Source organism: Molothrus ater, chromosome 25, assembly GCF_012460135.2.
Source record: "Molothrus ater isolate BHLD 08-10-18 breed brown headed cowbird chromosome 25, BPBGC_Mater_1.1, whole genome shotgun sequence".
Classification (NCBI taxonomy): domain Eukaryota; kingdom Metazoa; phylum Chordata; class Aves; order Passeriformes; family Icteridae; genus Molothrus; species Molothrus ater.
In genome coordinates this window covers 2,991,344-3,019,252 of record NC_050502.2, presented here as the reverse complement: position 1 = coordinate 3,019,252, position 27,909 = coordinate 2,991,344, and the positions used below count along the sequence as shown (strand labels likewise).

At 40.4% G+C, this 27,909-nt stretch overlaps 1 protein-coding gene across 2 annotated transcripts in view; it reads right to left on the bottom strand.

Annotated features, from left to right (window-relative positions):
• TRIM33 (tripartite motif containing 33) overlaps positions 1 to 27,909 on the bottom strand; it is a 47,686-nt gene that overhangs the window by 16,409 nt on the left and 3,368 nt on the right. For both annotated transcript variants that reach the window (XM_036398354.1, XM_036398355.1), the window contains exons 2-9: positions 16,673 to 16,791; positions 15,511 to 15,658; positions 12,847 to 12,979; positions 9,279 to 9,398; positions 5,030 to 5,144; positions 4,001 to 4,147; positions 1,791 to 1,908; positions 188 to 435 (exon numbers count right to left, since the gene is read on the bottom strand). In XM_036398354.1, the coding sequence (XP_036254247.1) occupies positions 188 to 435; positions 1,791 to 1,908; positions 4,001 to 4,147; positions 5,030 to 5,144; positions 9,279 to 9,398; positions 12,847 to 12,979; positions 15,511 to 15,658; positions 16,673 to 16,791 (1,148 nt within the window). The remainder of the gene's footprint in view (positions 1 to 187; positions 436 to 1,790; positions 1,909 to 4,000; positions 4,148 to 5,029; positions 5,145 to 9,278; positions 9,399 to 12,846; positions 12,980 to 15,510; positions 15,659 to 16,672; positions 16,792 to 27,909) is intronic.

Here is a 27,909-nt window from a genome sequence, read left to right as displayed (position 1 = left end):
TTCCACAGCAGTAGTAACAGAACATCAAGCAAAGCCAAGAGCTGTCACATTAAAGTATCTCAAATCTCCAAAGATTTTAATTTATAAATTGCTTTGTAAGTTTAGATCCGACAGGGCAATTTTAAATCTCAGCGTTATGGTGAAATAAAGTGAAAGAAGGTGAAATAAAACCACATAAAGGACTCACCTGCTGCTGCAGGACTTGGGGGCTGCTCTGCCTGGGCACAGAGGCAGAGGATGGCTGGGCCATCCTCATCTGCTGCAGCTGCTGGTGTTTTTGGGCATACACCTGCTGCTGCATGTGCTGCAGCCGAAGCTGGGCCAGATTGATTTGTCCTGGAGCTTTGTTGACGTGGTTTGTTCCTGGAGGAGTTTGCCCAACCACGACATTGGGAGTGTAACTAGGGGTTGGTTTATTCTCAATGACCAGGTTACCTAGAAAAAGCCAAAGAAGCAATCAACAGTGAGATCTCATCATTCTCCAAAGGTTGACATATGTGGAATATTCAGATGTTTCTAATGCAGTTTTCTCAGAGCAATTTAAGCTTGAAAGCTTAAAAAATTTAAATTTAAAATTTAAATATAATTTAAAAAATTAAAATTTAAGCTCTTTGTGTCTTCGGTAACCAGACACGATAAAAGCAAAAAGGGAACTCAGACTACAAGAACTAACAGCAAAATTAAAAATATGATCTGTGAGGGAAGAGTGAAAGAACTGGAACTGCACAGCCTAAAGGCCACAACAGACAGAAATTATTTCTCTGCTTTCACAAGAAATGGACAAGATGAGAAATAAAACAGAAAACAATCATTTTGAGCATAAAGTTTCTATGTCTAAAGAAGCAAAGCCTGGGAAGAGATATTTGAGTGTCCCACCCCTGAATGACTTCAAACAGGTTCTACAAACACAACACCAAACACTGCTACAAGCAAGTCCTGTCTGGCTCCAGTGTCATGGACCATGCTGCCTCTCCAGGTAAATCCTGCCCTATTTTTATATGGAAAGGCAAAATTGATTTTTTAAATCAATTTGTGAATGTGCACTCAGTAGAATCTTCATGTCCCTTTTTATTAAGGTGGGCAGTTTCCATTCTGCCCTAGAGAATAAATACTCTTGACTGAAGACAGGAACATCCCAACCTTGATGGTGGACACAGAGCAAGGAGTGAGTACACACAAAAACTGGTATTTTGATCCGATTTTCCACGGATTTTTCATCCAACAGAGAAGTTCACAAGCAGGTGCTAACAGGTATCTCTGTCTCACTGTGCTCTGCCCTCTTCTCTCATTCCAAACCTACACTTTGCAAACTCTAAGGCAATGGCACAGGACCAGTGTCCAAACCAGAGAAGCTGTGGCTGTGCCTGGATCCCTGGAAGTGCCCAAGGCCAGGCTGGACAGGGCTTGGAGCAGCCTGGGACAGGGGAAGGTGTCCCTGCCCATGGCAGGGGGTGCAATGAGATGACTTTTAAGGTCCTTTTCAACCCAAACCACTCTGTGATTCTGTGATTAGGGCCATTCCTAGAACCAGTCTCAATACAATATCCATTGCATTGGGAATATCCATTGTATCCTGGAAAACAATATCCACTTAGAGAAAGCTTTGCTAACAGAAAGAACAGAGCAGGTAAGGAGAATAATCAGGGCTGGATGGGTTATGAGAGTTTATGGTCAACAAGAGTTTTTGTCTCCTGCATTAAGAGACACTGCACTCACTATTGTTGGAGGAACAGCCCCAATTCAAGAGAGTTTTCCCAGTAGCCCAGATTAAACAAGCAGGGGATTCTCACCCAGGTTGACCACGTTCTTGGCCCAGAAGGTGGGGTCACAGTGGAAGCGGATGGCGCCGTTGGCAGCGGGGACGGGGTCGCAGCGAGCCTTCAGGATGTGCCTCAGCTGGAAGGTTATCTGAGAGAAAACAAAAACACTGCTGCTGCCAGAGAAACAAGAATGAGAAACAAGCGTGTGTTTAGGCCATGGAACACCAGCAAGGACTGGCAGCAGCAAGTTTGGTTCATAGCCTGGGAAATTCTCAATCTGGCAGGAAAATCCCACACTGTACAATTTCTTTACTCTGAGAAAGAAGAGCAGAGCAGCACTGTTACACCACAACATTATTGAAATGAGTCCAGGGAAACACTGAGGTGCCTTCAAAGAGCTGACCCCATTCCTTCCACACTAACACTCCCTAAACCCTTCTGGTAAAGAGTGAATTGTTGCACAATTGCTTGGCTCTGCTGTAAGATCTGAAGATAGGGTGCCATGATGGACCCACATGGCAGAACTGGGTGTATCCTTTGGATTACCAACATTTGACCTCATTTGTGTCTTAATCTCACTCTGGATATATTTGATTTCCCTGCCCCTCTGTGTTTGTGGCTCAGGACACATTCCCAGACTGGGAAAGTTGGTGGCAGAGTGATGGTGAGCACACCCCTGGGCTTGCAGGTGCAGAACTGGGTGTATTCATGTCAATAAAAGTGAATTATCCTGTTGGTTAGCAGCACCTGACTTTGTGTTTTATCTCACTCTGGGTATATTGGAATTTCTGCCCTCTCTGGACACAGGGACTGGGACAGAACTGCACAGCCAGGTCTGTGCAGTCACACAAGGAGTGGCTGAGGGCACTTTGTTCTGCTGGAGAAGAGGAACCTGAGGAATTCCTGACTTGGATTCCTATCAGAGAATGCTTTGTGACATTTCTTGAGCCCTCAGTTTAATTATTACCCATGTGACTGTCTCTTCAAGTGTGTAAAACTTCTCTGCTTCACAATGGTGCTGTGTTTTGGGAGCCTCACTGGGGGCTGCAGCTTCTTCCTCAAAGGGATCTTGTGAGCAGGGACAGGACCTGAGGGAAGGGCCAGAGCTGTGCCAGGGGAGTTTAGGTTGGATTTTAGGGAAAGGTTCCTCCCTCAGAGGGTGCTGGGCACTGCCCCAAAGCTGCCAGAGCTCCAGGAGCATTTGGACAACACTCCAGGGATGCCCAGGGTGGGATTTTGGGCTGTCTGGCAGGACAGGGGCTGCACTGGATGATCCCTGTGGTAATCACATATCCTCTGAACAGAGACAGACATAACTCTCTCCCAGGATTTCCTGGGAAGCTGTGAGAAAGCTCAGAGAAAAGAATGAGAAACAATTCTTATCTCCACTTGCTGCACCTGTTGTTGTGCACATGTGGAACGTGTCAAGGAGATCTGTTTACCAAATTTCTTAACTGGACACTGGATGGTGTTTGGATTGATTGACCAATTAAGTAAAAGCTGTACTGGACTGTCTGGAAGGGGATGAGCTTCTTGAGAAGTACAGTATAATACAGTACAATAAAGTGATTGATCAGCCTTCTGTAATCATGGAGTCAATGCTAATTATTCCCTGATTGTGGAAACCCAGGGCACACAGGGAATATTTCTGTCTGCTCTGGGGTGCCCTGACCCCCAGAGGAACTCTGACTTTGACCCTCATCCATGGAGAAAGTTTCCCAGACTTCAAGATAGACTGGAATCCACTAAGTGTGAAATAGATTATGCAGAGTAGTGTAGGTGTATCATTTAGGTGGGAAATTGAGGTTTTGGAATTTTTAGGATGTTGTGGATGGAAGCAAGATGGAAGGCACAGGGTGTCCTCCTGGGTTTCTTCTTCTTCCTTCTTCCTCATGGGTTTGGGTGACATTTTGTAATTGGGCAGAAAAGTCCCCATTGGGGGCTCTGTGGGATCAGTTATTGGGTTAAAAGGGAAATAATCTAGGTGTCAGTTCTTAATTGGATGGTTTAGTCTTGTAACAAGAGATTGTTGGCCATTTTGTGCCTTCTAATGAAAAGCTGCCCCACTCTCAGTAGTGAGACTGTTTTACTGATAAGAAATAATGAACACCTGAGCCTGAACATGAACTATCATCCCAAGTGCCTTCAATCCAGGCCCAGAGAAACCCAGAGCTGGTCCCCCCACACCTGATCAGTGCTTGCTGCTGCCAGGAGCCCCTGGCAGCCCCAGGTGCCCTCACCAGGCGTTTGCTGTAGAGCAGGGCAGTGCTGCTGCCACTGGCAATGGCCCAGTTAGTGAAGTTCATCACGTGCTTCACTTGGCGGGACAGCCCAGTGATGTCGTTCTGCTGCTGGAGCAACTTCATCTGCCTCTCCTTGGTGACGTTCTGCAAAGAAACAGAGGCTTCATTGCAGTAAATTAACTGTCAATTGGAAATTGGAAAGTAATTTAGTACAACGGGGCACTCAGATGTAGGAGGAAAATGCAGACTGCTGGCAGGTTTTGGATCAAAAGGGAAATGTCCCAAGGGAATTTTAATAAATGCTAAGTAAGTAAGAAAAGCCAAAGTTCATGTAATTTTGAATTATTTATTTTACTAATGATCAAGTTACGCTATTCTTCCAGGAACATTGGATTTCTTTGCCAAATTAATGTTCCTTAACCAGGAAAAATCTATTGTGATTCATCTGATCTTAAATTTTTCATGGCAGGCTGGCCATATGCACTGAACCAGCTTCTTACAAGGGATTTTCTCTTTTCAGATAAAACAGGTAATAAAAAGTTAAATTTTCATGGATTTTAATAAAATCAGAGTGCAATTATTCCAAACATGCCATCTGGAAAGGATGCTTGAACTCATGGTCTCTAAAGTTGTATTATACAACTTTAAATACCAGCATTACATCTTCATGTACAAATACTGCTCTGACTGTTCTTACATGAACATTAAAAAGCTATTGGAGGGAATTATTAAATCATACACACCTTAGCATTATGTTATAATACAGAAATATGTCAAACAGAACATGAAAAGTGGATTTTCAGCCACTCCTGTACAATGAGCCCAATTTTGAATATGAGCTAGAGACACAAAACTGAAGGAGCTCTGATGAGAGGAGAAATAAGAAATTTAATTCCAGCGCATCCCTCAGAGGCAGTTTCAGTGCTGCAACACCTGCAGTCACACCAAACCAACCATTTGCAAATATTTCCCCTCAATAGGGGACTGGAAACTCAACACCACCATTGCTTTTTATTTCAAGTGTACCTCGAGGTGCTGTAGGAGAGATTTTCCCTTTTTATTGATTTCATTGATGAGGGTGAATATAGCCACTTTGATTTCCTGTTCTACTCGTTTGTTGGTTTCATTTACTTCTTTTATCCTAAAAAACAACAAAAAAGAGCAATGGATTGTCAGTCACTTTACACCTGACTGCCAAATACAAATTTACAACTTGTTTTACTTCAAATAATATGAAAGTCCTTGTAGTTTACACACTTTATAGAGAGAAATTTAGAGAAAAAACCAGCCACAAGCACATGTGTCTGTATGGACATTTATAACTTTATATCCAAATTGTGTCACTATGAAAAATTTGTATCTGATGCTTTAAACTTTTAAGATAATTTATATTAACCAGAAATCAATCCTGAATTTCAAACTAATCCCTCCCTTGTAACAAAAAAAATTACTGCAGACCTGTAATTAATAAAGAGATAAACATTTCACTAATGATGTGCCTGATATTAGTTTAGATTATTCTCTTGTGCTTTAATACTACTGGCTGCCAGATTTTTATACCTCTTCATCACTGCCATTTTCCCTCAGTTTTAGTGCATTTACAGCTTCTTTAGACTAAAGAAAACCATCTTGAGCTCTGGCCATAGGATTTGAAATACAGCATTTCTTAAACTCATGGAAATTCTGGATTTATTTGATCCTACACTGCCTTAATCTTACAAGATCACATTGCAACAGAATTCTTTGCCATGAGCCAATGTGAAGACTTCAACTGTCCTTTTTTGAAGAGTTTGTTTTGCTGCCAGCTCAAGGATCTGATGTCACTCAGCCACAGGACCAGCACTCAGTGCTGATGAGCACTGCTGGAGCCAGAGCCCTTTAAGGCACCTGGGACACAGGTGGTGTTTCATCACCACCTGGTCTCCAAAAAACACCCAACCAACCCTTCATTAACGCCATGGCATCCACCCTTGGCTTTGGCACCCAACAATTATTCCAGCAGAGCTGTTCCTTCACTGTCGGGTCCGGCTGTCTGTCTGTCTCTGCCCTGACACGGGTACGGTGGTTCTTGGGTGGCGCGCGTTTCAAAGGACGAGTCTGGACTCTTCAGCTTTTCGGTCTTCGATTGTTTATTGTTCTTATCTACAAAATTTTCTGTCTGCCCAACAGAGGTCTGATCTGCAAGCAGTCCAAGGGCACTCTCTGACCACCCACGGGGCAGTCATGTCTTTTTATACTAAAATCTACGTACATGATATTTACCTTTATTTCCCAATACCTTTCACCCATGTTAGCAAGTGCACCCTCACCATAAACCAATCCCCAAGTGCCAACATCACCACAGGAGATGGAAGACAAGAAGAAGAAAGAAGAAGGACGAGACACGCCCTGATCCCTCCATCTTGTCTCCATAACCCCCCTGTACCAAAAACCTTAAAGTTTATATTTCACCTTCTAAATGTGTCTCTTTTACACCTTTTACTCTAAAGTGATTCTCTTGTCCTCAAACTCTTGTTATTTCTGTGGATGGATCAAAATCAAGCCACCAAACACTTCTGGCAACATTCCAGGATTTTCGAGACCCCCCAAGGGTTCTCTTGGCATCTCTGGACATCAGGAACGATGTGCTGAGATCCCACACTTCACCACTTCCATGCTCTACCACCACAGATGATGGTGATTTTGTGCCAACACTGACAACAACACTGTAATACCTTCATTTTTCCCATTCCCTGAAGATTTTAGGTTGATGGATTTTGTGTCCTACACACCAGCAAAGCAGTGGAATGAATCGTCTCACCTGCACCAACCACTTGGCTCAGCAGAAAATTGAGATCTTGACACAATCCCAGCTGCAGAAATTCACTGAAGCCAGAAACTCTTGGGCAAAAAAAACCCCCACCATTACAATGTGTTAATTCCATCACCCATTCCTGGCCTGGAATTCCGATCAGAGAATGTTTTCTGACATTTCCTGCGCTCCCAGTTTAATTATTGCCCATGTGACTGTCTCTTCAAGTGTGTAACATTTCCATGCTTCCCAGTGGTGTTGTGTTTTGGGACCTTTCAAAGACTTCCATGGAAAATCAGCACATAAAAACACCAATTTTCATCGCTTCCCTCTTCCCACATTTGCCTTGGTCATGCTCTATGTTCCTCCCTTACACTGCTTTTTATTTTTAAACATAGATGGCACCACAAGGAGTTAAAAATTTACATCAGAACTCTTCTCTTTCTATCTTGGTGCACATCCTCCTGCTGCCCTCGTACTTTCCACCCCCAGCTGATGTGTCACTTTGCAAATGACCTCAGAGCTGCAGAGGGCTCAGCAAACCACAGAGACCTGGGGTGGAATTCCCTGAGCTGCAGCAGCCCAGGGCCAGCAGGGCCCGAGTGCTCCCTGTGCCTCTGATCTGGGGTTTAAAGTGAGGCTGAATTTCAGCCAACCCTGGAAATCTTAAGTGAAGCTACCTAAAAAAAACCCCAATCAAAACCCCACAACCAACCACAATTTCCTATTCAAATTCACACGAAGTTTTTGTTACACAGTTTTCAGAGGCCTTCATATGAAACATGAAAATATTGATATTTCAACTGTCACAGTTGAATATTAAACAATATTTTAAGATTTCAGCTTGTTACACAGTTATCAGAGGTCTTACTATGAAACCTAAAAATATTTTAATATTTCAACTGTTACACTTGGATATTAAAGAATATTTTGATATTTCAACTGTCACAGTTGGATATTAAAAATTATTTGAAGATTTCAACTTTAGTTACACAGTTATCAGAGGCCTTCATATGAAACATAAAAATATTTTGATATTTCAACTGTTATAGTTGAATATTAAAGAATATTTTAATATTTCAACTTGTTATACAGCTATCAGAGGCCTTCATATGAAACATAAAAATATGGTGATATTTCAACTGTCACAGTTGGATATTAAAAATTATTTGAAGATTTCAACTTTAGTTACACAGTTATCAGAGGTCTTACTATGAAACATAAAAATATTGTGATATTTCAACTGTCGCAGTTGGATATTAAAAATTATTTGAAGATTTCAACTTTAGTTACACAGTTATCAGAGGTCTTACTATGAAACATAAAAATATTTTGATATTTCAATTGTCACAGTTGAATATTAAAAATATTTTAAGATTTCAGCTTGTTACACAGTTATCAGAGGTCTTACTATGAAACATAAAAATATTTTATGATTTTGAATATTAAAAGTTGAATATTAAAAAATATTTGAAGATTTCAACTTTAGTTACACAGTTATCAGAGGTCTTACTATGAAACATAAAAATATTTTAATATTTCAACTGTTACACTTGGATATTAAAGAATATTTTAATATTTCAACTTGTTATACAGCTACCAGAGGTCTTACTATGAAACATAAAAATATTTTGATATTTCAACTGTTACAGTTGAATATTAAAAATATTTTAAGATTTCAATTTGTTACACAGTTATCAGAGGCCTTACTATGAAACATAAAAATATTTTGATATTTCAACTGTCACAGTTGGATATTAAAAAATATTTTAAGATTTCAGCTTGTTACACAGTTATCAGAGGCCTTACTATAAAACATAAAAATATTTGAATATTTAATATTAAGATATATATAAAATATTGAATATTTAAAATATTTTAAGATTTCAATTTGTTACACAGTTATCAGAAGTCTTACTATGAAACATAAAAATATTTTGATATTTCAACTGTCACAGTTGAATATTAAAAAATATTTGAAGATTTCAACTTTAGTTACACAGTTATCAGAGGCTTTACTATAAAACATAAAAATATTTGAATATTTAATATTAAGATATATTTAAAATATTGAATATTTACATTTTCTTAATATTTCAACTTGTTGCACAGTTATCAGAAGTCGTACTATGAAACATAAAAATATTTTAATATTTCAACGGTTCTGTCACCTAAAGCTAACCTAAAAGAAATTATAGGATGGGGTTTTCATGCCTTTTTTATTCATTTTTTTCTCCCCCATCCCCAAAGTGTCATGAATGTGTCACACCTTTGGTTCTATTCAAAATTGTCACAAAAAACATAACCTTTAACATTTATTTCTTGTAAGAACTCCCAAGAGATGCAGAATCTTGTAGGGTCAAATAAACATTAGGAAAAGTAATTCAGATACAGAATTAACTCCATTGTTTTATTCTAGCGCCACCATTCATCTTCCTGTGGCTCATGAAAAAGGCAATGCAAGAGCTGATCATTTTGGGGAACTCACCTATTTTGACTTGGGCAGCTGCAAAATTTACATAATTCTTCTTCTCAAGAAGTTTGGCCAAGAGGTTCTCAATTGCACCCTTCTGGTTCTGAAAAGCTTCTTCCAGGAACTGGTACCTTTTCAACAGGCAAGAGAAGACACTGGTTACCAAGGGACTGCAATTCAGCTGCAAAGCCATGAAATTTGGAAAAAATATGACTGAGAAAAAAAAAAAAAAACACTGAGAAAAAACACTGAGAAAAAACACTGAGAAAATCAGACTCTGCATACTCTGATCAGTGTGCAAAATGTTCAAGTGCTGAGAAAGTCCTTTGGTGCTGGCCAAGGAGACTGAAGCTCTGTGGGAAATGATCAATTCCAACCACACAGGGATGCAGCACCTCAGAATTAGGTGAGGAAAATAGCTTAAACACAATTAAAGGGTACTAAAAACAACCCCCTAAATTATCCCAAACTCCCCAGTTTTTCAGCTGAGATGGTACTGCTCATGTTTGACTGTGTTAGTTTAATCTGAAGAAAATTTCCTTAGTAAAAAATTCAAGTTTTTTCCACCTCTGCTGCTTCCAGGTGAGGAATATTCCCTTCCAGCTCTTTAACTGAACAGCTGCTATCAAAGGTACTTCCATTACTTCATCTGAAAAGAGGGTAAGTACCAACACTGAGGGAAAAATAACAGGATTAGGTGCCTTTTCCTAAAATATTGCAATTAAGAATGCCACAGAAGCAAAATGCTTTTACAGAAAATGGCCAAGGGGAATTAAAATGAAAGCAGCTCCATGAATTTCTGATCAACTGCTCAAAATCCAGGATTCCTAACAGCCAACTTGCTAAGTCTTGTCTTGGCAATAAATAAACTTCCTGCTTCTGAAATGTAATTTGTTAACAATAGGGGAAACTTAATGTCCCAGAACACCTTGGCAATGTTTTCCCAATATTCAAATTGGCAGAAAATTGCTGCAATTAATGAAGCATTCTCTAAGGTGCATTAGGAACAATTTACAGCATCTTCCAAAGAAAATGAAGAAGAAATTAGTGTTGTCTTCTGTCACAGTGTAGAACATTACAATCCAAAGGAAAAGACTGGATTATCATCAAACTGACAGCAAGACAGTTCTTTAATTTGAATTACTCACAACCACGATAACAGGGACTCAGACAAAGAACATCATTCACAACAAAACCAACTCTACTCCTGTTAATTCAGATTGTACCAGCAACAGACAAATCTGAGCTCCAAGAGTTGAGATTCTTCATTCTCAGGGCTGGAATTTTGCTTTTTCTAAGGACACTTGAAAGTTCTTGCAGACAGACAGCAGCACAAGATTTTAGATACTGTAATACAAAAAAGTGGCACTCCTAAAGCCTAAAGACAGCAAAACTTGAAATGTTTGGAAGCTGATTTTCTGAAATTATTTTCATTAAGTTCAAAATTATATTTCCACTTAAGGAGAAGTGAAAAATCTACATGCAGCTTTGTACTGCTAAAATTTCACTATGGCTCTTGCTACAGCAAAAATCCTTTTATTTTTTTAGTATTGCACTTCCAACTTCCCAAGTGTGTGGACTGGAAACAACCCAAATTAGAAGAATCCCACAGCATCAGGCAGCTCAAGAATTGTCAGGTTTCTCCAGAATCCCCAGCAATCCCTGCCCTGACAAGGGTGGAACTGGACCATCTTTAAGGTCCCTTCCAACCCCAAACCACTCTGGAATTCTAAAAAACATGGGACCATGGGGATGCAGAACTGGTGATTCACCCTCCTTTGGGGTAAATTATTAGGATTTCAGGTAAGAAGAAAACAGGGGATTCAAATAAATTCATTTTCCACTTGGCATGACTCTGCACAAAAATCTCAGCTGTACTTCAGGCAAACAAAGCAGTGCCTTAATCATCTGTAATTCACACCTGCACTCAGAACCACATGGAAAGAATATTCTGCAATAAAAAAAGCACATTAATAATGACAAATTCTCCTCTGGAAGAGCACAGGGAAGTAGGACAAAATCCATCTGTTCATCCATCAGCAACATGCACAGAACAGATGCAAAGGAAGCAACTGGACCAAGTTAGTGAATATATCCCAGGAGAGCACCCTTTGTGACAAGGGAGTCACCAGGATATTTGTGATCAAGCCTATGAAAGAACAGAGCAGGAGTATTTGAGGGTGTTAAAGAAAAAAAAATAAAATAAAATAAAATAATAATAACAATAATTTCAAAGTAAAAGTTTTCCACAGGCTGCTGTAGCAGTCTAAGAATAATCACTATTCTGAGAAAAACAGAGTAGTTTTTCTAAAAACAAAACATAAAAAGAAGAAAAACAGAATCCTAAGTTTAGTATTACCCCTTTAGAGAGAAGAGTTAAGGAAAAGCAGTGGTGCAGTGGTTGATAAATATGTATTATCCCCAGATTCTCTGTTATAACACTGCAAAATATTTGTTCAGACATTCAAACAACTTCATGACAGAGCAGGAAGCTGGAATGTGTTTTAAGGGATTCCAACTTCTTTTCTAGCAGAGGCAAACCCAGCATTTCCTTTTACCTGGAATGAGGCAATTTTTAACCAACTAAACCCAAACCATTTTCCCCTCTGCACAAGAAGAATATATCAGTATAAAAGGCAAAATTTAGACTTTCCTTTACAAAATTCCCCTAAAGACTGTTACACAACCAAAAAATGCCCTTTCAGAAAACTCATTACCTCAGCCATGACTCACTCTATCACTTTTGCTTCTTTTACAGCACCAGGTGTTCAGGGCTGCAGGAATTTCCAATCAAGTCCTGACCACAGTGATAGCACTGGGAACTGCCAGGCAAATGAACACCTGAATCACAGCAAAGCTCCTCAGCCCATCTTGGTTTAAATCTCATCTCAGGGGACTCGACAAAGCTCAACCAACTGACCAAGTTTCCATCACTCCACACAGGTTCTCTGTTATATCACATTTTTTGAAAAATCTCTTCACCCAGGATTTTCTCCTGGGAAGCTGAGAAGCCTCAGAGAAAAAGGAAAACAATAATTATCTCATTTGCTTCTCCTGTGTTTTGCTCCTTTGGAAGGTGGTTTGGACATTGTTCACCAACAATTTTGTTTCATTGGTTTCATGTGAATTGTTTTAACTTGATGTGATTGTTTCATTGGTTTCATGTGAATTGTTTTAACTTGATGTGATTGTTTCATTGGTTTCATGTGAATTGTTTTAACTTGATGACCAATCAGGGCCAAGCTGTGTCAAGACTGGAAGGAGTCACAAGTTTTTCATTATTATCTTTTAGCCTTCTGTCTGTAACCTTTCTGTATTCTTTAGTATAGTTTATTAAAGTATTCTTTAATATATTATAGATCATAAAATAATAAATTAGACTTTTAAGAACACAGAGTCAGAGTCATCATTCCTCCCAAAAAATACCACAATTCTCCTCTGCAAGGGATGGTTTCGGTCCAACCAGGAGTAAATGCAGCAGAATTTTTAACACAAGCAGCTCCCATCAATGCCACTTCATCCTCTGAGACAGCACAGCACAGGAGTTAAGAAATATTTAGAATATTTGTACATTTGTACCTGTGTTCTTTGTGCTCCAGTAACTGGCAGTCTCTGCAGGTCAGCCTGTCACAGGTTTCACAGAAAAGTTTTAACTGCTCTTGTTTGTGGACAGGGCAGAAAACAGGACGTTGACCAGATGCTCCCACGGCCTCTGTTTTTAAAAATAAACCATTTGTGCATTTTAAAATAAAATTGAGACAATCTGAAGAGCAAAACAACCTCAGTAACTTCCAGTAACAACCAAGAACTTGCAAAGGCACCTCCAGATGTGTTCTCAGGCTGAGGTTACTGTGAGAACACCAGGTCAGGGGTTGGATTTGATGATCTCAGAGCTCTTTCCCAACCTTCATGGCTCTGGGATTTACAGTGCCAGTGGTTAAGAGCTGTTTTCACTTTATTCATTCATTTTGCTTTATTCATTTATTCATCTTTTCTCACGAGCACCCTGTAAGCTGCACACAAACACCAGCACGGTGTACGTGTGTTTATAAAGATTTAATTCCATATAATTTCACCTCTGACACACTGAAGGGTGGCTCAAACCTTTCAAACTTTTTTTTAAAACCCTTTTTACCTCATGGATTTTCCAGCTCATCCCTTCAAACACCTCATTTAGCCAAACACAACTGAAGTGGGAGCTGCAAAGCAAATGTTGCCTGTCTTAAAAGTTACTTAAACCCTCAAACAACAAATAATGGCAAAACAGCTCTGGGTTTACTAAAAAATTCCAGTACAGGGCTCTGAAGATATTTGGAGCTTAGCAAAGAGGAAAGCAGCCTTTGGAAGGTACAGCAGGTAGGGTTTAAGGTAATTTCCCTCACTCTCCAGTGTTTCTGAAGCTGGTTATATCAGGCAAGTTATTGGAAAGAAAGAGCTGATGAAGCTACAGCTGCCACTCACTGGGAGAAATTTAAAGTCTCCAGGGCACATCTTTGAGTCTAAGAAGGAAAAAAACCAATGACCAGCCCTTCCCCACAATCAGAAGAAATAAAATTTCTGATGGAAAGTTTATTTTATGAACTTTATTTTATAAACTTTCTGTTTAAAATATAAAATATTTTTTATGTTTTATATTAGAATATAAAATATTTTCTTTTTTAAATTATATTTTTATATGTTAAATATTTTAAAAATTTAGTTTAAACATTAAAAATATTTAGTTAGTTTAACTAACTAGTTAGTTTAAGAATAGCTTATTTTATAAACTTTATAAACTTTCTTGTTCTGGAACAGTCACTTTTCAGCCCCTTCCCAGCAGGTATCAAAGGGAAAGCTGAGCTGTAATATCACATTTAAAGTCACAATTTAGCTTTCCTTGTAAAAACATCAGTAATTCTTTCTTGGGCCCTATAATTTGATTGAATTTAAGGGTTTCTCATCTGTGAGGCTTAATACATTGCATCTTAAATGGATAATATTTCTTATTAAAAATATTCATTAAGGCATAAAGAGAAGCTCATTAGAGCAAATGAAATAAGATCCCTGTCTAAAAGAACTAAGCTCAACAGCAAACTTTTTAACTATTAAACAATTTTAGAAAGAAAAGTAGTGTTTGTTCCTTTGAAAGGATACAATAAAACAATTATGGAGATTTTAATTCATTTTAATTCATTTTAAATGAAGTTAAATGAAGAGAGCAAAGTGTCAAGATCTCTCTTCCTCAATGTGATCATTTGCAGACACATCCAGATTGTGGAGAACCTACAAGTCTGTAAATCAGAACTTTTAACCCATCTACAAATAGAATTTTCTAATCTAAAATCCAGATAGCCTGGACCTGTTTGGAGAACATTTTCCACATTACCTCAACAGGCTCTAAATGATAAAATCCAGATAGCCTGGACCTGTTCTGAGATGATTTTCCACATTACCTCAACAGGCTACAAATGATAAATGATCAAACAACAGTTCAAGAATTTATTTCTAATAAGGCTGCACACCTGAACAAACCCTACACACACTTCACATATTAAATCTTCCTCACTGAGAGATTAAACCTAAAATAGATTCAAATTCTACATTTACTCAGCAATATCAATACAAAGTAACAGCATATATTGAAGGTAACTATATAAAATATATAGTTATAACTATAAAACTAGATAAACTATATAGCTATAACTATATAAAATATAAAACATATAGTTATAACTATTTAACTATATAGATTATGTAACTATATAAATTATATAACTATATAAACTTATATATACATTTCTACAGGGAGAACTATAATTGCTTCTCATAACAAAACACAACAAAATGGGTAATTTAATTTCCTTGGACAATGGATAAGATTATCAATATGCCACTGTTCTCTAGATTTCAACCCCTCCATTTAGTTACTTGTTCTACTAAACAATCTAATTCTACTAAATTACTAATCTAGCATTCTACTAATCTAGAATTCTACTAATCCAGCAAGATTATTAAGAATGGATCTAAATCCTTTCCAAATGCATTGGACATAAACTGCACAAAGTATCACTGTTATAAATTTAGTTCTTCCTCTATTTTTACAGCTTCTAATTTTGCACTGGTAACTTTTTACTGCACTTTTCCCAAATCCTGGGGGGAAAACACACAGAGCTGGTTGTTACCTTCATCCTCCTCCCTTTTTTTTAACATAAAAAGAGAAAAGGCTTTTGGAGCAGGCAGGACAAAGTGACACCCAACACTCACCTGAGGACACATCCTCTTTTTTCCTGATCATGTGGTCCTTAGTAAACTTTACTCGCTGGTGAGCCTCGATGCAGGTCTTACACAGCCACTCCCCACACTCCACACAGAACCCCACAGCACTGGCATTGTCCTCACAGCTGGTGCACACCTGGGGGGGAACAGAAACCACAATTGTCCTGGAGAGCCCCAAAGAGCAGAAAGGGTTGGGGGAAAAAGGCATCAGAGTTGTTCTGGGGAGAGCTGACAGGACCAGAAAGCAGAAAGAGGAGGGGAAAAGGCACCAGAATCGTCCTGGGGAGCACTGACAGCACCAGAAATCAGAGGAGGGTTGGGGAAAAGGCATCAGAATTGTTCTAGGGAGAGCTGACAGGACCAGAAAGCAGAAAGGGTTGGGGGCAAAAGGTACCAAAATTTTCCTGGGGTGCAATGGCAGACCCAGAGATCAGAGGAGGGGTGGGGAAAAGGCAGCAGCATCGTCCTGGGGTGCTCTGACAGACCCAAAGAGCAAAGGAAGGGTGGGGAAAAGGCACCAGAATTGTTCTAAGGAGAGCTGACAGACCCAAAGAGCAGAGCAGGGGTGGGGACAGCCATGAAAACTGTCCTGGAAGCACTGACAGGACCAGAGAGCAGAGGAGGAGTGGGAAAAAGGCACCAGAATTGTTCTACGGAGAACTGACAGCCCCAGGGAGCAGAAAGGGTTTGGGAAAAGGCACCAGCATTGTCCTAAGGAGAAATGACAGACCCAGAGAGCAGAGGAGGGGTGGGGAAAAGGCACCAGAATTGTCCTGGGGAGCACTGACAGGACCAGAGAGCAGAAAGGGTTGGGGGAAAAGGCACCAGAATTGTTCTGGGGAGCACTGACAGGACCAGAGAGCAGAAACGGGAGGGGAAAAGGGACAAGAATTGTTTGGGGAGCACTGACAGGACCAGAGAGCAGAAAGGGTTGGGGGAAAAAGGCACCAGAATTGTTTGGGGAGCACTGACAGGACCAGAGAGCAGAAAGGGTTGGGGGAAAGGCAGAGGAGGGGTGGGGAAAAGGCACCAGAGTTGTTCTGGGGAGAGCTGACAGCCCCAGAGAGCAGAGGAGGGGTGGGGAAAAGGCACCTAAGGAGAAGTGGCAGCCCCAGAAATCAGAAGCTGGGGCAGGCAGGACGGTCCTTACCTGCTCTGACTTCTCGTCGGAGCTGCTGGGGCTCTCCGAGGTGTCCTTCACAAAGTAATTGTCCACCAGGTCGATCTGGCGGCACTCCTGGCGGCAGATGGGGCACCTGATCACCCCCACTGCAAAACACAGCACAAACCAGGCTCTGAGGGCAGCCAAACACAGCACAAAACACAGCACAAACCAGGCTCTGAGGGCAGCCAAACACAGCACAAAACACAGCACAAACCAGGCTCTGAGGGCAGCCAAACACAGCACAAAACACAGCATAAACCAGGCTCTGAGGGCAGCAAAACGCAGCACAAAACACAGCACAAACCAGGCTCTGAGGGCAGCAAAACGCAGCACCCCACTGTAGTCCCACATTTCTCTTCACAGAGAAAAGCAAGGCACAATTCTTCCCAATATTTCTGGGTTTCACATTCTCTGAACATCAGAGAAAGAAAACACAATTCTTATCATTTGCTGTGCCTGTGTTTGTGCAGAAGTAGAATGTAATATGGAGATAATTTACCCATAGTGATGGTGTTTTGTTTCCTTGGCCAGGTGTGTGTGTGTGTGTCAGGACTGAGGGTGACAGCCACGAGATTCAGTGCAGTGTGTGCAGGGTTGAGTGCTTGGAAGATTCAATTTTAGATGTATAGAATAATATAGTATAATAAAGTAATTAATTAGCCTAGAATAATATAGTATAATAAATTAATTCATTAGCCTTCTGATATCAATGGAGTCAGATGCATCATTCTCTCTCCCCTTTGTCAGGACACTCACACCACTGCAATACCCCACAGGCTCTCAGGGCAGCAAACTCACAAATCAACCTGCCCAGAAGCACCAAACACACTCAAGCACAGAGGCACAGCACACTCAACCTGCCCAGAAGCACCAAACACAAAGCAAACTCCTCCTCTCACCTGGGTAAAGGATTCCAGGTTGGCATTGTCATTAAAAACCAGCCATTACAGGTGTGGAACAGGTTTCACCCCAAAATACACTCCCTCGACTAATCCCAAAATACCCCACAGGCTTCTACAGAAAAGGATGCCCCACCTTGTTGGGGATTTCCCTAATTTTCCTAATTCTACATCAAACTCAGTTTTTCCTACTTATTTCTTCCCCAAAAAAATCCTATCTTTTCAGCAAAGTAATTTGTTATCCCTAAACAAATATTTAATTTTTTCCCCTGTTGATTTTAGATAACAACATTCAAGACACTTGGGTTTTTTTAGATTATTTTTTAGAACAGTCTATGGTCCAGCCTGTCTCAAGACAAGTATTAAGAGGACTGTGCCCAGAGAGCTGGGGTGACTTCAGGGATGTTCCTGAAAATGCCACAGCATGTCCCAGTGTTCTCCCAGGTAGATTTTAAATATAATCTATTTCCATGGGGTCGGGGAGGCAGATGAAGCAATAAAACACCAGCATCCTGCTTTGTTATCCTTTGTAATCACTAAATTAGTTTTAAATCCTCAGCAGAGCTGCAAAGGAGTTACTACATGAAGCAAGCTGACATTTAAAGATGTCTGTGAACAGCCCCCATAAAGGTTTGAAAACCTATTTATAACTTAGGTAGTGGCTCACACTTCACAGAAGTGTCATTGGATCTTAAATCAAATTTCTATACAATTTATTGAGAAAATAATCTTCAAGAAGCTTTCCAAGCCATTGGGTATTTTTACACACTAAAACAACTTTGAGAAGTGTAATTAAATGATGCTCAGCTCCGTTGTGGATATTCAATTAGGACAGTAGGACTTATTTCAGGGAGATTAATTACATTAGTAGTGGAGTAGCATTAATTTTTTCAAGTGCTAAAATTAATGATGGCTTCAGAACACAGGAGATTCACTGCAGAGCAGCAATAATCCAACTAAAATTTCCCTGTCTCACCAAACCAAGCACATCTCAAAAGCAGGATATGAAAAATAACCAGTACTGCAGCAGCTACACATCCAAGAGCTTTCACACACAGTGAAACCTTCCCCATATGCAGAACTTTGAGGTTTTCTGACAACTGAGAGACAAAATTCTGTAGGGAATACCAGCTGAAAGCCATCCAGCAGCTGATGTATACAGACTTACAGAACAAAAAATTCAGATATTTACCATTAAAACTACTCCATCCAAAACAAACCAAACCTCAACTTCATTTTTAGTGCTGCCTTGGGTCAAACAAACAAAATATTTCAGGAAAACAACAAAACAGAAGAAGCTCAAGATCTGTAATCTCTAGACATCAGAAAAGTCAAATTCTACAGATGAAAATCCCTTCCTGTAAGGCAAATTTGGGCTGGATTTAAAGTAGCCAAACCAATGAAAGCTTGAACAAAATCAAGCCCTTTGATCCAAGTGAGAGCCCACAGGTTGGACTCTGGCCAGGGGTAATCCAACACCCAATTCTTGCACCTCCACATTCAAATACAACCTGCACACAAAGTGCCCCCAGTGTTCTGCACAAACCTCAAGAGATCAAAACTCAAATTGAAGGCTTTGCCATTCTCATTTAGCACATTACACTCCTTTTTCACATCTCAACACCCTTTATTTCCAACAGCAGCTTTCCAATAATATATGAGCCACTAAACATCTCATATCCTGGTCTTTTAATCTAATAAAAACCAAATTACTGCAGCAGCCTTTGTACTAGAAATGGATGTACTGAAAAGATACAGATGTGGCTAATTTTGTAAGGCAGGAGGGAAAAGTAGAGAAAATCACACTGAAATAGCATTTACATAGAAAAAAAGATTCTTAGCTGTCAAAACTTGAGATAATTTGTGAGCTAACAAAGTTTATTGCAAAAAGTTTATTGAGAAGGTATTTTAGGACAAACTAAGATTCAAATGTTTACATAACCTCTATGAAAAACAAGTTTTCACTGTCAGTTTCAATTTAAAAAAATCTTATTTAAAAAAAATAAAAGTAAATACAGAAGTATCATCCTATTTAAACTCCAGCAGAACTTACTCTGTTGTTTTTCTGCATCAAACAAATCAAACACATTAGACTTGGTACAAACATTCCCACTGTAACTCTTGCTTTCCAAAAGCATTAGCACATAGTAAAAACTACTGTTTAAAGATCAATTTTATTTTTCAAATCACAGGTGAATTAAAATAAGACACATTCATCCAAATTCTGACGGTCAGACTGGTTTTATGACCTCCCTTTAAGCCTAATTATTACCATCAAGATTTCCAATGTCCTCAGAGATGGCTTCATATGATTTTTGAGCTGTAAATTGTTGCTGCAGAGGTCAAGAGCAGCACTGAAGCAAAGAACTGAGAAAAGGGAAGTTTCTTTCAGGAAGTTGTGACCACACCACGTGAAACCCTGCACAGGGGCTGAAACCCTTTGTGCAGCAGTTCCTTTGTGCCTTACAGAACTGCCACCAAAACCCTGCCCTCAGCATTAATGCAGCAACACAGTTCTGCTTCAGGGCCCCAAAAAAAGAACAATTCAGCACCCTAAAAACTCCACCAGGTGCTGCTGTGGATATCAGCACTTGCATGAAGAAATTCAGGGAGAATCATGCTTTCAACCTAAAAGGCCACAGGAATTTATGAACTATTTTACAGCAGCTGCAGATAACAGGAATGGGCTTCCAAGCTTCTTTAGTTGTACTTTAGAGGACCAATATTGCTCATTTTTCCACTTGTTTCTATCACAAGACCTGTAACAACCATGAGCTCCAAATAAATAAATAAATAAATAAATAAATAAATAAATAAATAAATAAATAAATAAATAAATAAATAATAACAACAACAACAACAACAACAACCAAAAATACTCATTACCCCTCTTCCACAACTCTCTGCGCCACATTTCCCCTTCCCTTATATCCTATTCCCAATTAATGATGCAGAGTGCAGATCAGATCCTGCTTTTGGTCCCACATTTCTGCAGAACAGCACCCTACAAACTTCACCAGCCACCCCCAAGGTGCTGCTGTGGATATCAGCACTTGCATGAAGAAATTCAGGGAGAGTGCTTTCAACCTAAAAGGCCACAGGAATTCATGAACTATTTTACAGCAGCTGCAGATAGCAGGAATGGGCTTCCAAGCTTCTTTAGTTGTACTTTAGAGGACCAATATTGCTCATTTTTCCACTTGTTTCTATCACAAGACCTGTAACAACCATGAGCTCCAACAACAATAACAACAACAATAATAATAATAATAACATTAATTATAACAACACTAACAACCAAAAATACTCATTACCCCTCTTCCACAACTCTCTGCACCACATTTCCCCTTCCCTTATATCCTATTCCCAATTAATGATGCAATTTGGATCAGATTCTGCTTTTGGTCCCACATTTCTGCAGAACAGCCAAAATATTTCCAATCATGCACATTCCCTGTCCCCCATCTGCTGCCACACACAGCACTCTGCCCAAATGGAGTTTTGTTTTTCCTTTCATCCTGCCTAAAGGGAGAAGCAGGAATAGTTTCCGATCCAATTTTGGGAGGTTTTTTTTTGCAGTTTTCCTATCTGGAGATTTGTTTTGCCAGTTTCCAGTGGGGCAGGCAGGAAAAGCCTGGCACTGCCAGCCCTGCTCCAAGGGAGATGGGTTTCAGCTCCTCACCTGAGCCATCCCTCCCTGCCAGAACCTGTGATACAGGGAGGAAAGAGGAGACTCCCATGGGGTCTCCAGAGCCTTTCAGGAGCTGAGGAGCAGCACAAAGCACTGAGAGAAACCCAGGAATGTGCTCAGGGATGGATCTGTAGGAGCTCCAGGAACCTGCCCATGGGAGCAGCACATGGCTGGGAGCTGGAGCAGAGCCCACACTGCTGTAAATGGGAATTTTGGGACATCCCAGAAATGCTCCCTGTCCTGGCAAGGGCTGCTCCTGCCCCACTGGGAGCCCAGATCACTGCAAGGCAGGAGCAATGGGAATTTTGGGACATCCCAGAAATGTTCCCTGAACTGGGAAGGGCTGCTCCTGCCCCACTGGGAGCCCAGGTCACTGCAAGGCAGGAGCAGTGGGAATTTTGGGACATCCCAGAAATGCTCCCTGTCCTGGCAAGGGCTGCTCCTGCCCCACTGGGAGCCCAGGTCACTGCAAGGCAGGAGCAGTGGGAATTTTGGGACATCCCAGAAATGTTCCCTGAACTGGGAAGGGCTGCTCCTGCCCCACTGGGAGCCCAGATCACTGCAAGGCAGGAGCAAGGATGAAACCAATAACACAAAGAATCTTCCTGGAGGCTCCAGACCTGCCCTCCCCACCCAAGGAGCCCAGGGGAAGGCTCCATCCCAGCAGCACAGAGATTTCACTGGCAGTTATACAACTGCAGGCACATCTCCTTAAACTGCAAATCAGATCTCCTGATTTGTCCAAGACTTTAAGAACACTAATGAGAGCAGCATCTCTGTAATCCTTTTAACTGCTTATGGTGGAGATAGAGCACACTGAGCCACAGCACAGACATCAAAGCATGTCAGAAAGCACCAAAGTGAAGTAAACTCAGGAGGAAAGTTGATTTTGTTTTTCTAAAAACAGAAAGGCTGCTAAAAACCCTGCTAAAAATCCAGCAGCAAATCACTCTGGAACACTGCAAAAACCTTGAGATTTCAAGTGGAAGCTGCTTTCAATCTACCACTCCCAACTCACACCTAAAGCTGCAACACAAGTATTTTTCTTAATTGTAACTCAGAACTCTGTGAATACCTTTTATATATTTATACCTTTTTATATATTTAAGTTTAACACTCCCCAAGGGTAACTATGTTCCTCTGAATGCATCTCAAAACAGGTAATTTTTTCAACAGGTTTCATCTTGAATTAGTTTCAATAAAACAAGTATTAAAAACCTCCTTAGAATTGCTTTCTCCAGGCTGACATATCAATACCAACAATACTAAAATACTGCTGAATTTCAAGGATGGTTGATTTCTCTGTATTTCCAGTCTTGTAGGATCAAAACAGAGACACTCACGTCAACTCTTTGCCTACTGTCCCCACTCCAGCCTGATATTCAGAAATCAGTGTGTGTTCAACTCATACCCATTGATTTAGCACCAGAAAAAAACTGGAATTTTCTGAATCTTCTCTGTTCCCTACCCACCCTTCTGGGCATTTCCTTCTGGAATTCCCTCAGATGTTTGAGGGAGCAGCTGTACAACAACAAGGCTTCCTGAGCCAGTAAGAATGAACCTGTTCCCCTACCAAATCCACCTCCAGCCATCCTCTTGATCTGGATTTTTAGTTTTTGTTTACAAACAGTACAGAAGCCTCCAGCCCTGCAAGAGAAGAGGGAGGTGGGGTGAAAAGAAAGGGGAACACACACAAGGAGCCAAGGAAATTCATCTACAGCCTAAATCCACCACAGCAGCCAAAGCAAAATAAGGAACTTTTAGAAGCACCACACTGCGGGCTCCAAATTCATTTGTTGGCTTCCAAGCTGACTTCAATCAACTTAAAATAAACACATCACAGCCCACTGAAATCTCACTGAGAACAAAAAGCAATAATGGAATAATTAAGAGAGTTATTGATCTGAATGATGATGGCATGGATGAACAAGGGAGGGCAGATCATGCACATGATGTATGAGATCCAAAAATCCCTTTGCACCTCAGCAGCACCCAATGGATCCTCTCCATCCCTGGGACATCACAGTGAGTCTTTCCAGCAGTTCAAATTAATTAATTCAAAGTTTATTCAAACATTGACCCCAAACACTTGTGTTCTTAAACACCTCTACTTACATACTAGAATTCCTATTTCTGTAAGATTCAGCCCTGATGTGTACCACAAAAATCTTTATCAATTTTTAGATACTTCATAACATTTGGAGTACTGAAACTATATTAAAAAAAAAAGAGGATAAATAAGTAAGTTTGACCTCAATACCCTAAAATAAAATGTTTGAAGTATTATGGACAACAAGTTGAACAGGAGCCAGGAGCAGATCATTCAGAAGACAGCAACGTGTCCCAGGCTGCAGCAGCAGGACAAGGACAGCCATCCCTCCTTGTGGGAATCAGAAAAACAGAAACCTCCACAGACACTGCAGGGTTTGATTGCAGCCTTGGGAGAAGCTTGGATTGATGTAAAAATACAATACACAGACATTTAGCAGAAAAATCATAAACTTTTGTTTCTATATCTGTAATTAAGACTATACCTTGTGTAAGTGAGAAACTGTGTTGATAAGATGGTGAAGGGTTTCTAATGTAGGGGTGAGGTTGTACAGAATAAGCTGAGAGTTTAGAAGTTATAACAGAAACACAGGTGGGCCTGTGAGTAAAAAGCCCATTAGATAAAAGTATCTGCAGAGCAGTAGAAGTAAGTAAAGGTGATAGGTCAGAAAAGCAAAATAAACCCTGTAACAGCTGTCCATCGGGTTAGAAAGTTCTATATTGCCTTGTGACAAAAAATCTTGTGATTACCCTCGAGCTATGGCCAACTGCCTGCTCCTCCAAAATCTCACAGCCTCTGAGACTGATGTTCATCTGAGCAATAAATTGGTTTGGCTTGAAAATAGTCCCATCCCTTCTTTACTAGCAGTGCCAATGATAGCTCCTCCTGCTCAGCACTCCAGGAGACCACACTGGGCCAGTACAGGGCTCCCAGGACAGGGCAGACTCCCAAACTGGGGCAAACCCAGCAGTGGTGAGCCAAGAGCTCAGGGCTGGAGCTCACAGGGGTGAGGAGAGACCTGAGCACTGCCTGTGGGGCAGGGGCAGAGCCTGGGGTGCACAGCAAGGGCTGGACAGTATCACTGTCACTGCTAAAAGTGAAGGGATGGAACTATTTTCAAATAAAATGATTTATTGCTCAGATGAACATCAGTCTCAGAGGCTCTGAGATTGTAGAGGAGCAAGCATTCAGCCATAACTCCAGAGTAATCACAAGTTTCTTTGTCACAGTCAATATAGAACTTTCTAACCCAATGGACAGTTGTTACAGGGTTTATTTTGCTTTTCTAACCTATCACCTTTACTTACTACTGGTGCACTGAGGATACTTTTGTCCAATGGCTTCTATCTCACTTGCACACAGATGCTTCTGTTATAACTTCTAAACTCTCACTTTATTCTGTACAACCTCACCCCTACATTAGAAACCCTTCACCATCTTATCAACACAGTTTCTCACTTACACAAGGTATAGTCCTAATTACAGCTACAGAAATATAAGTTTATGATTTTTCTGCTAAATGCCTGTGTATTTTATTTTTACATTAATCCAAGCTTCTCCCAAGTCTGCAGACCAAACCCTTCAGTGTCCTTGAAAGTTTCTGTTTTTCTGATTCCCCCAGGCCAGTGCCAGCAGGAACAAAGGGATTTGTGCTCCCCAGGCTCCAAGGAGGATGGTCCAGCACTGCTCATCCCAGCACACCTGGAGCAGGCTGGAGGAACCTCCTGTCACTGCTGTCACCAAAGCAGCTCTGGGCAGGGCTGGGGCTGGGCACACCTGGCCCTGCCACCCCACGTGATGCCCACTCCAATCAGTTTGTGCCAAAGAATGGTTCAAATTCTGCTGATCCATGGGAGACTGCAATGAGCACAAGCCTGAAACCACCACATCATCCCCTGACAGTCAACCTCCCAAAATCTAAATTCTGTAGAGCAAGCAGCACCATTTGAGACATCTGGTTCCACACACAGCCTTGGGCTGGGGGCAGTACCACACTGATTCCCCCCACAGAAATGCTGAGGAGATAATTCAAGTCCTTTCAGATATTTACACTGTCACAACTGATGCCTCAGGTTTAGCTTTTGTATTTTTCAGATTCTGTGCTGATTTAGTGTGTGGGTCTGAGCTTCTTATAAGGGGATGGTGAACTCTCTTCAGAATGGGGAGAAAAAATAATTCCTTCTCTAGCTGGGGACCAAGGACAGCCACCCAAATTCCAGGCCCAAGAGCACAAACAACGTGGGCTGAAGAGAGAAAAACAAAGATGGGACTTCATAACCTAAAGCTGTAATTGGACAATTAACTCCAATATGCAAATAGACTAAAACTTATCAAAGTGAGAGACCCCATGTGTCCATTTTGTGACCATTTTGGTTCATCTTGGGTTCATTTTGTGATCATTTGGGTTCATTTTGTGATCATTTGGGTTCATCTTGGGTGCAGCCCTGGCTGGGCTCTTGTGCTGCCCAAGGTGGATCCATTGAGGCTTTTAATAAATCCCTGCTTTATTCTGTAACTCTGAGAGTTTTAATCAATCCCTGCTTTATTCTGTAACTCTGAGAGTTTTAATCAATCCCTGCTTTATTCTCTAACTCTGCCTGGTCTCTCTTCCAGCTCAGCCTTCTCAAGGCATCACAATGACAACAAAACTTCCCAGTTCAGGAAATATTTGCAAGCACTTGTGCAACCCAGTAACTCCAGGTTTCCTTCTGGGCTCAGGCTTGGCAGGGAATCACCCTCTCAGGAATGAATCCCTGCCAGGTCCCATGGATTGGGTGACAAATCCAATAGTAGTTACTCCATAATATTGTGCATAATATTTATTTCTCTTAGCACTGCAATGGTTCAAACATGTTTCTGCACAGCCATACATCAAAACCCTGCTCTAATTTCAGTGATTAGACCTTGAAACAAACCCTCACAGGTCAAGGGAGTGATACAATCAGGTTGAAATCTGTCAGAATAAAAATACATTTTAAAAAATTACCTGCTTTCAAGGTCTATTCCTAGCTCAGCTTTTTGTTTTTTGAACAATCCTTGACTATACTGCAATTATCACACACTGAACTGACAATACATTATAGTTAATAATAAAAACAAATTACAGCTGCCACAGATATTAATTCTTATAAAAATAACACATGCCTTAATGTTGTCTGATGGAAATATTTTACAATACACTATTAATTTAAACTGAAATTTAAGTTTCACAGCAAGATTTTTAGTAAGTCCAGAATATGAACTGAATATTTTCCAGGACTCAGCATACAGTCTTGAGCCTCACTTATGAACACAGGAGAAAAGTAAAGAATCAAAAGAGTTCAGGTGATGTCTACTCACATCCAGTTTAATAAAGCTTAAGATGCTGGATTTAAACAGCTTAAAGAGCCTTATTTGATGCAGGAATTTTCATTCTTTTAGACTGAAAATACAGTAACTCCCACCAAACTCAGGGTAAGGGATATGTCACATCCTTATACACATCAGACCTTTTATGTTCTCCTTTCACAGCAAATTAAAAAAAGAAAAAAAAATCCTTTATGTGTGATTAATACAACACAGCAGCAGTGGGTACAGGAGCTGAATTCAGCACATCAAACCCATTTCTGGTACCACACATCACAGCTCTGGGTAGTAAATGTGCTGCTCCTCAGTTTACACACACAACCAACTGTGGAGGTTTTTCAGCTCATTTGGTTTTTCAGCCTAATTGGAATTGGGGCATTCCCAAGGAGCTGGGAGAGCCCCACGCTCTCTCTGCTGAGATAATCTTCTTTAGAGAGATTGGAAATATCTCACCCAGGCAGTGAAACTACAAAACAACCTCACCTCCAGGAGCAGGAGCAGCAGGTGCAGGAGAAGTTGTTTTACAGTATCTGTTACAGTCTGAAATCTCTCACTTGGAAATCAGGGATTTTTTTCAGAATACTGTGATACAAATGCAGGCATTTCCTTGTAAGCTACTCAGGCTGAAAGGAGGAGTCCAGTTGGACAGCTGAAACACCACGACAAAATCATCCATCCACCAAATAAAATGCACATTCCCATAACCAATTGAGAAATTAAACTGAATATTATATGATATTCAGTTAAATTAAACTGAAATATTATATGAATGCTGAAATATTATATGAATTAATATATTATATTAACTGAAATATTATATAAAATGCACATTCCCATAACCAATTTAGAAATTAAACTGAATATGATATGATATGATTTTCATGTTAAACAAATGCATATGTTTTAAATATATCAAACAAGAATTTTCTATTTTTTCCCTACATAAATGTAATCAACAGCAAAATAAACCCTTTTCACCAGCAAAACAGGTGTGACCCACCAAGAACTTGTTTTTAATACAACAAACTACAACTTCAGATAATTCTTTTAAGCTTTAGTCAGGGATTCTCTAACTTTTAGGAATTGAGGTGATTCTTCTGCCTTGCTCAGCAGTGGCTCTGAAGGGAGTGGGAGCCTGGCAGAGGCAGAGATGCTGATCCAGATCCAAATCTCCAGGAGGGCAGAGGAGGTGCTGTCGCTCACAGAACTGCTCTGGGGCACCAACCTCACACTCCTT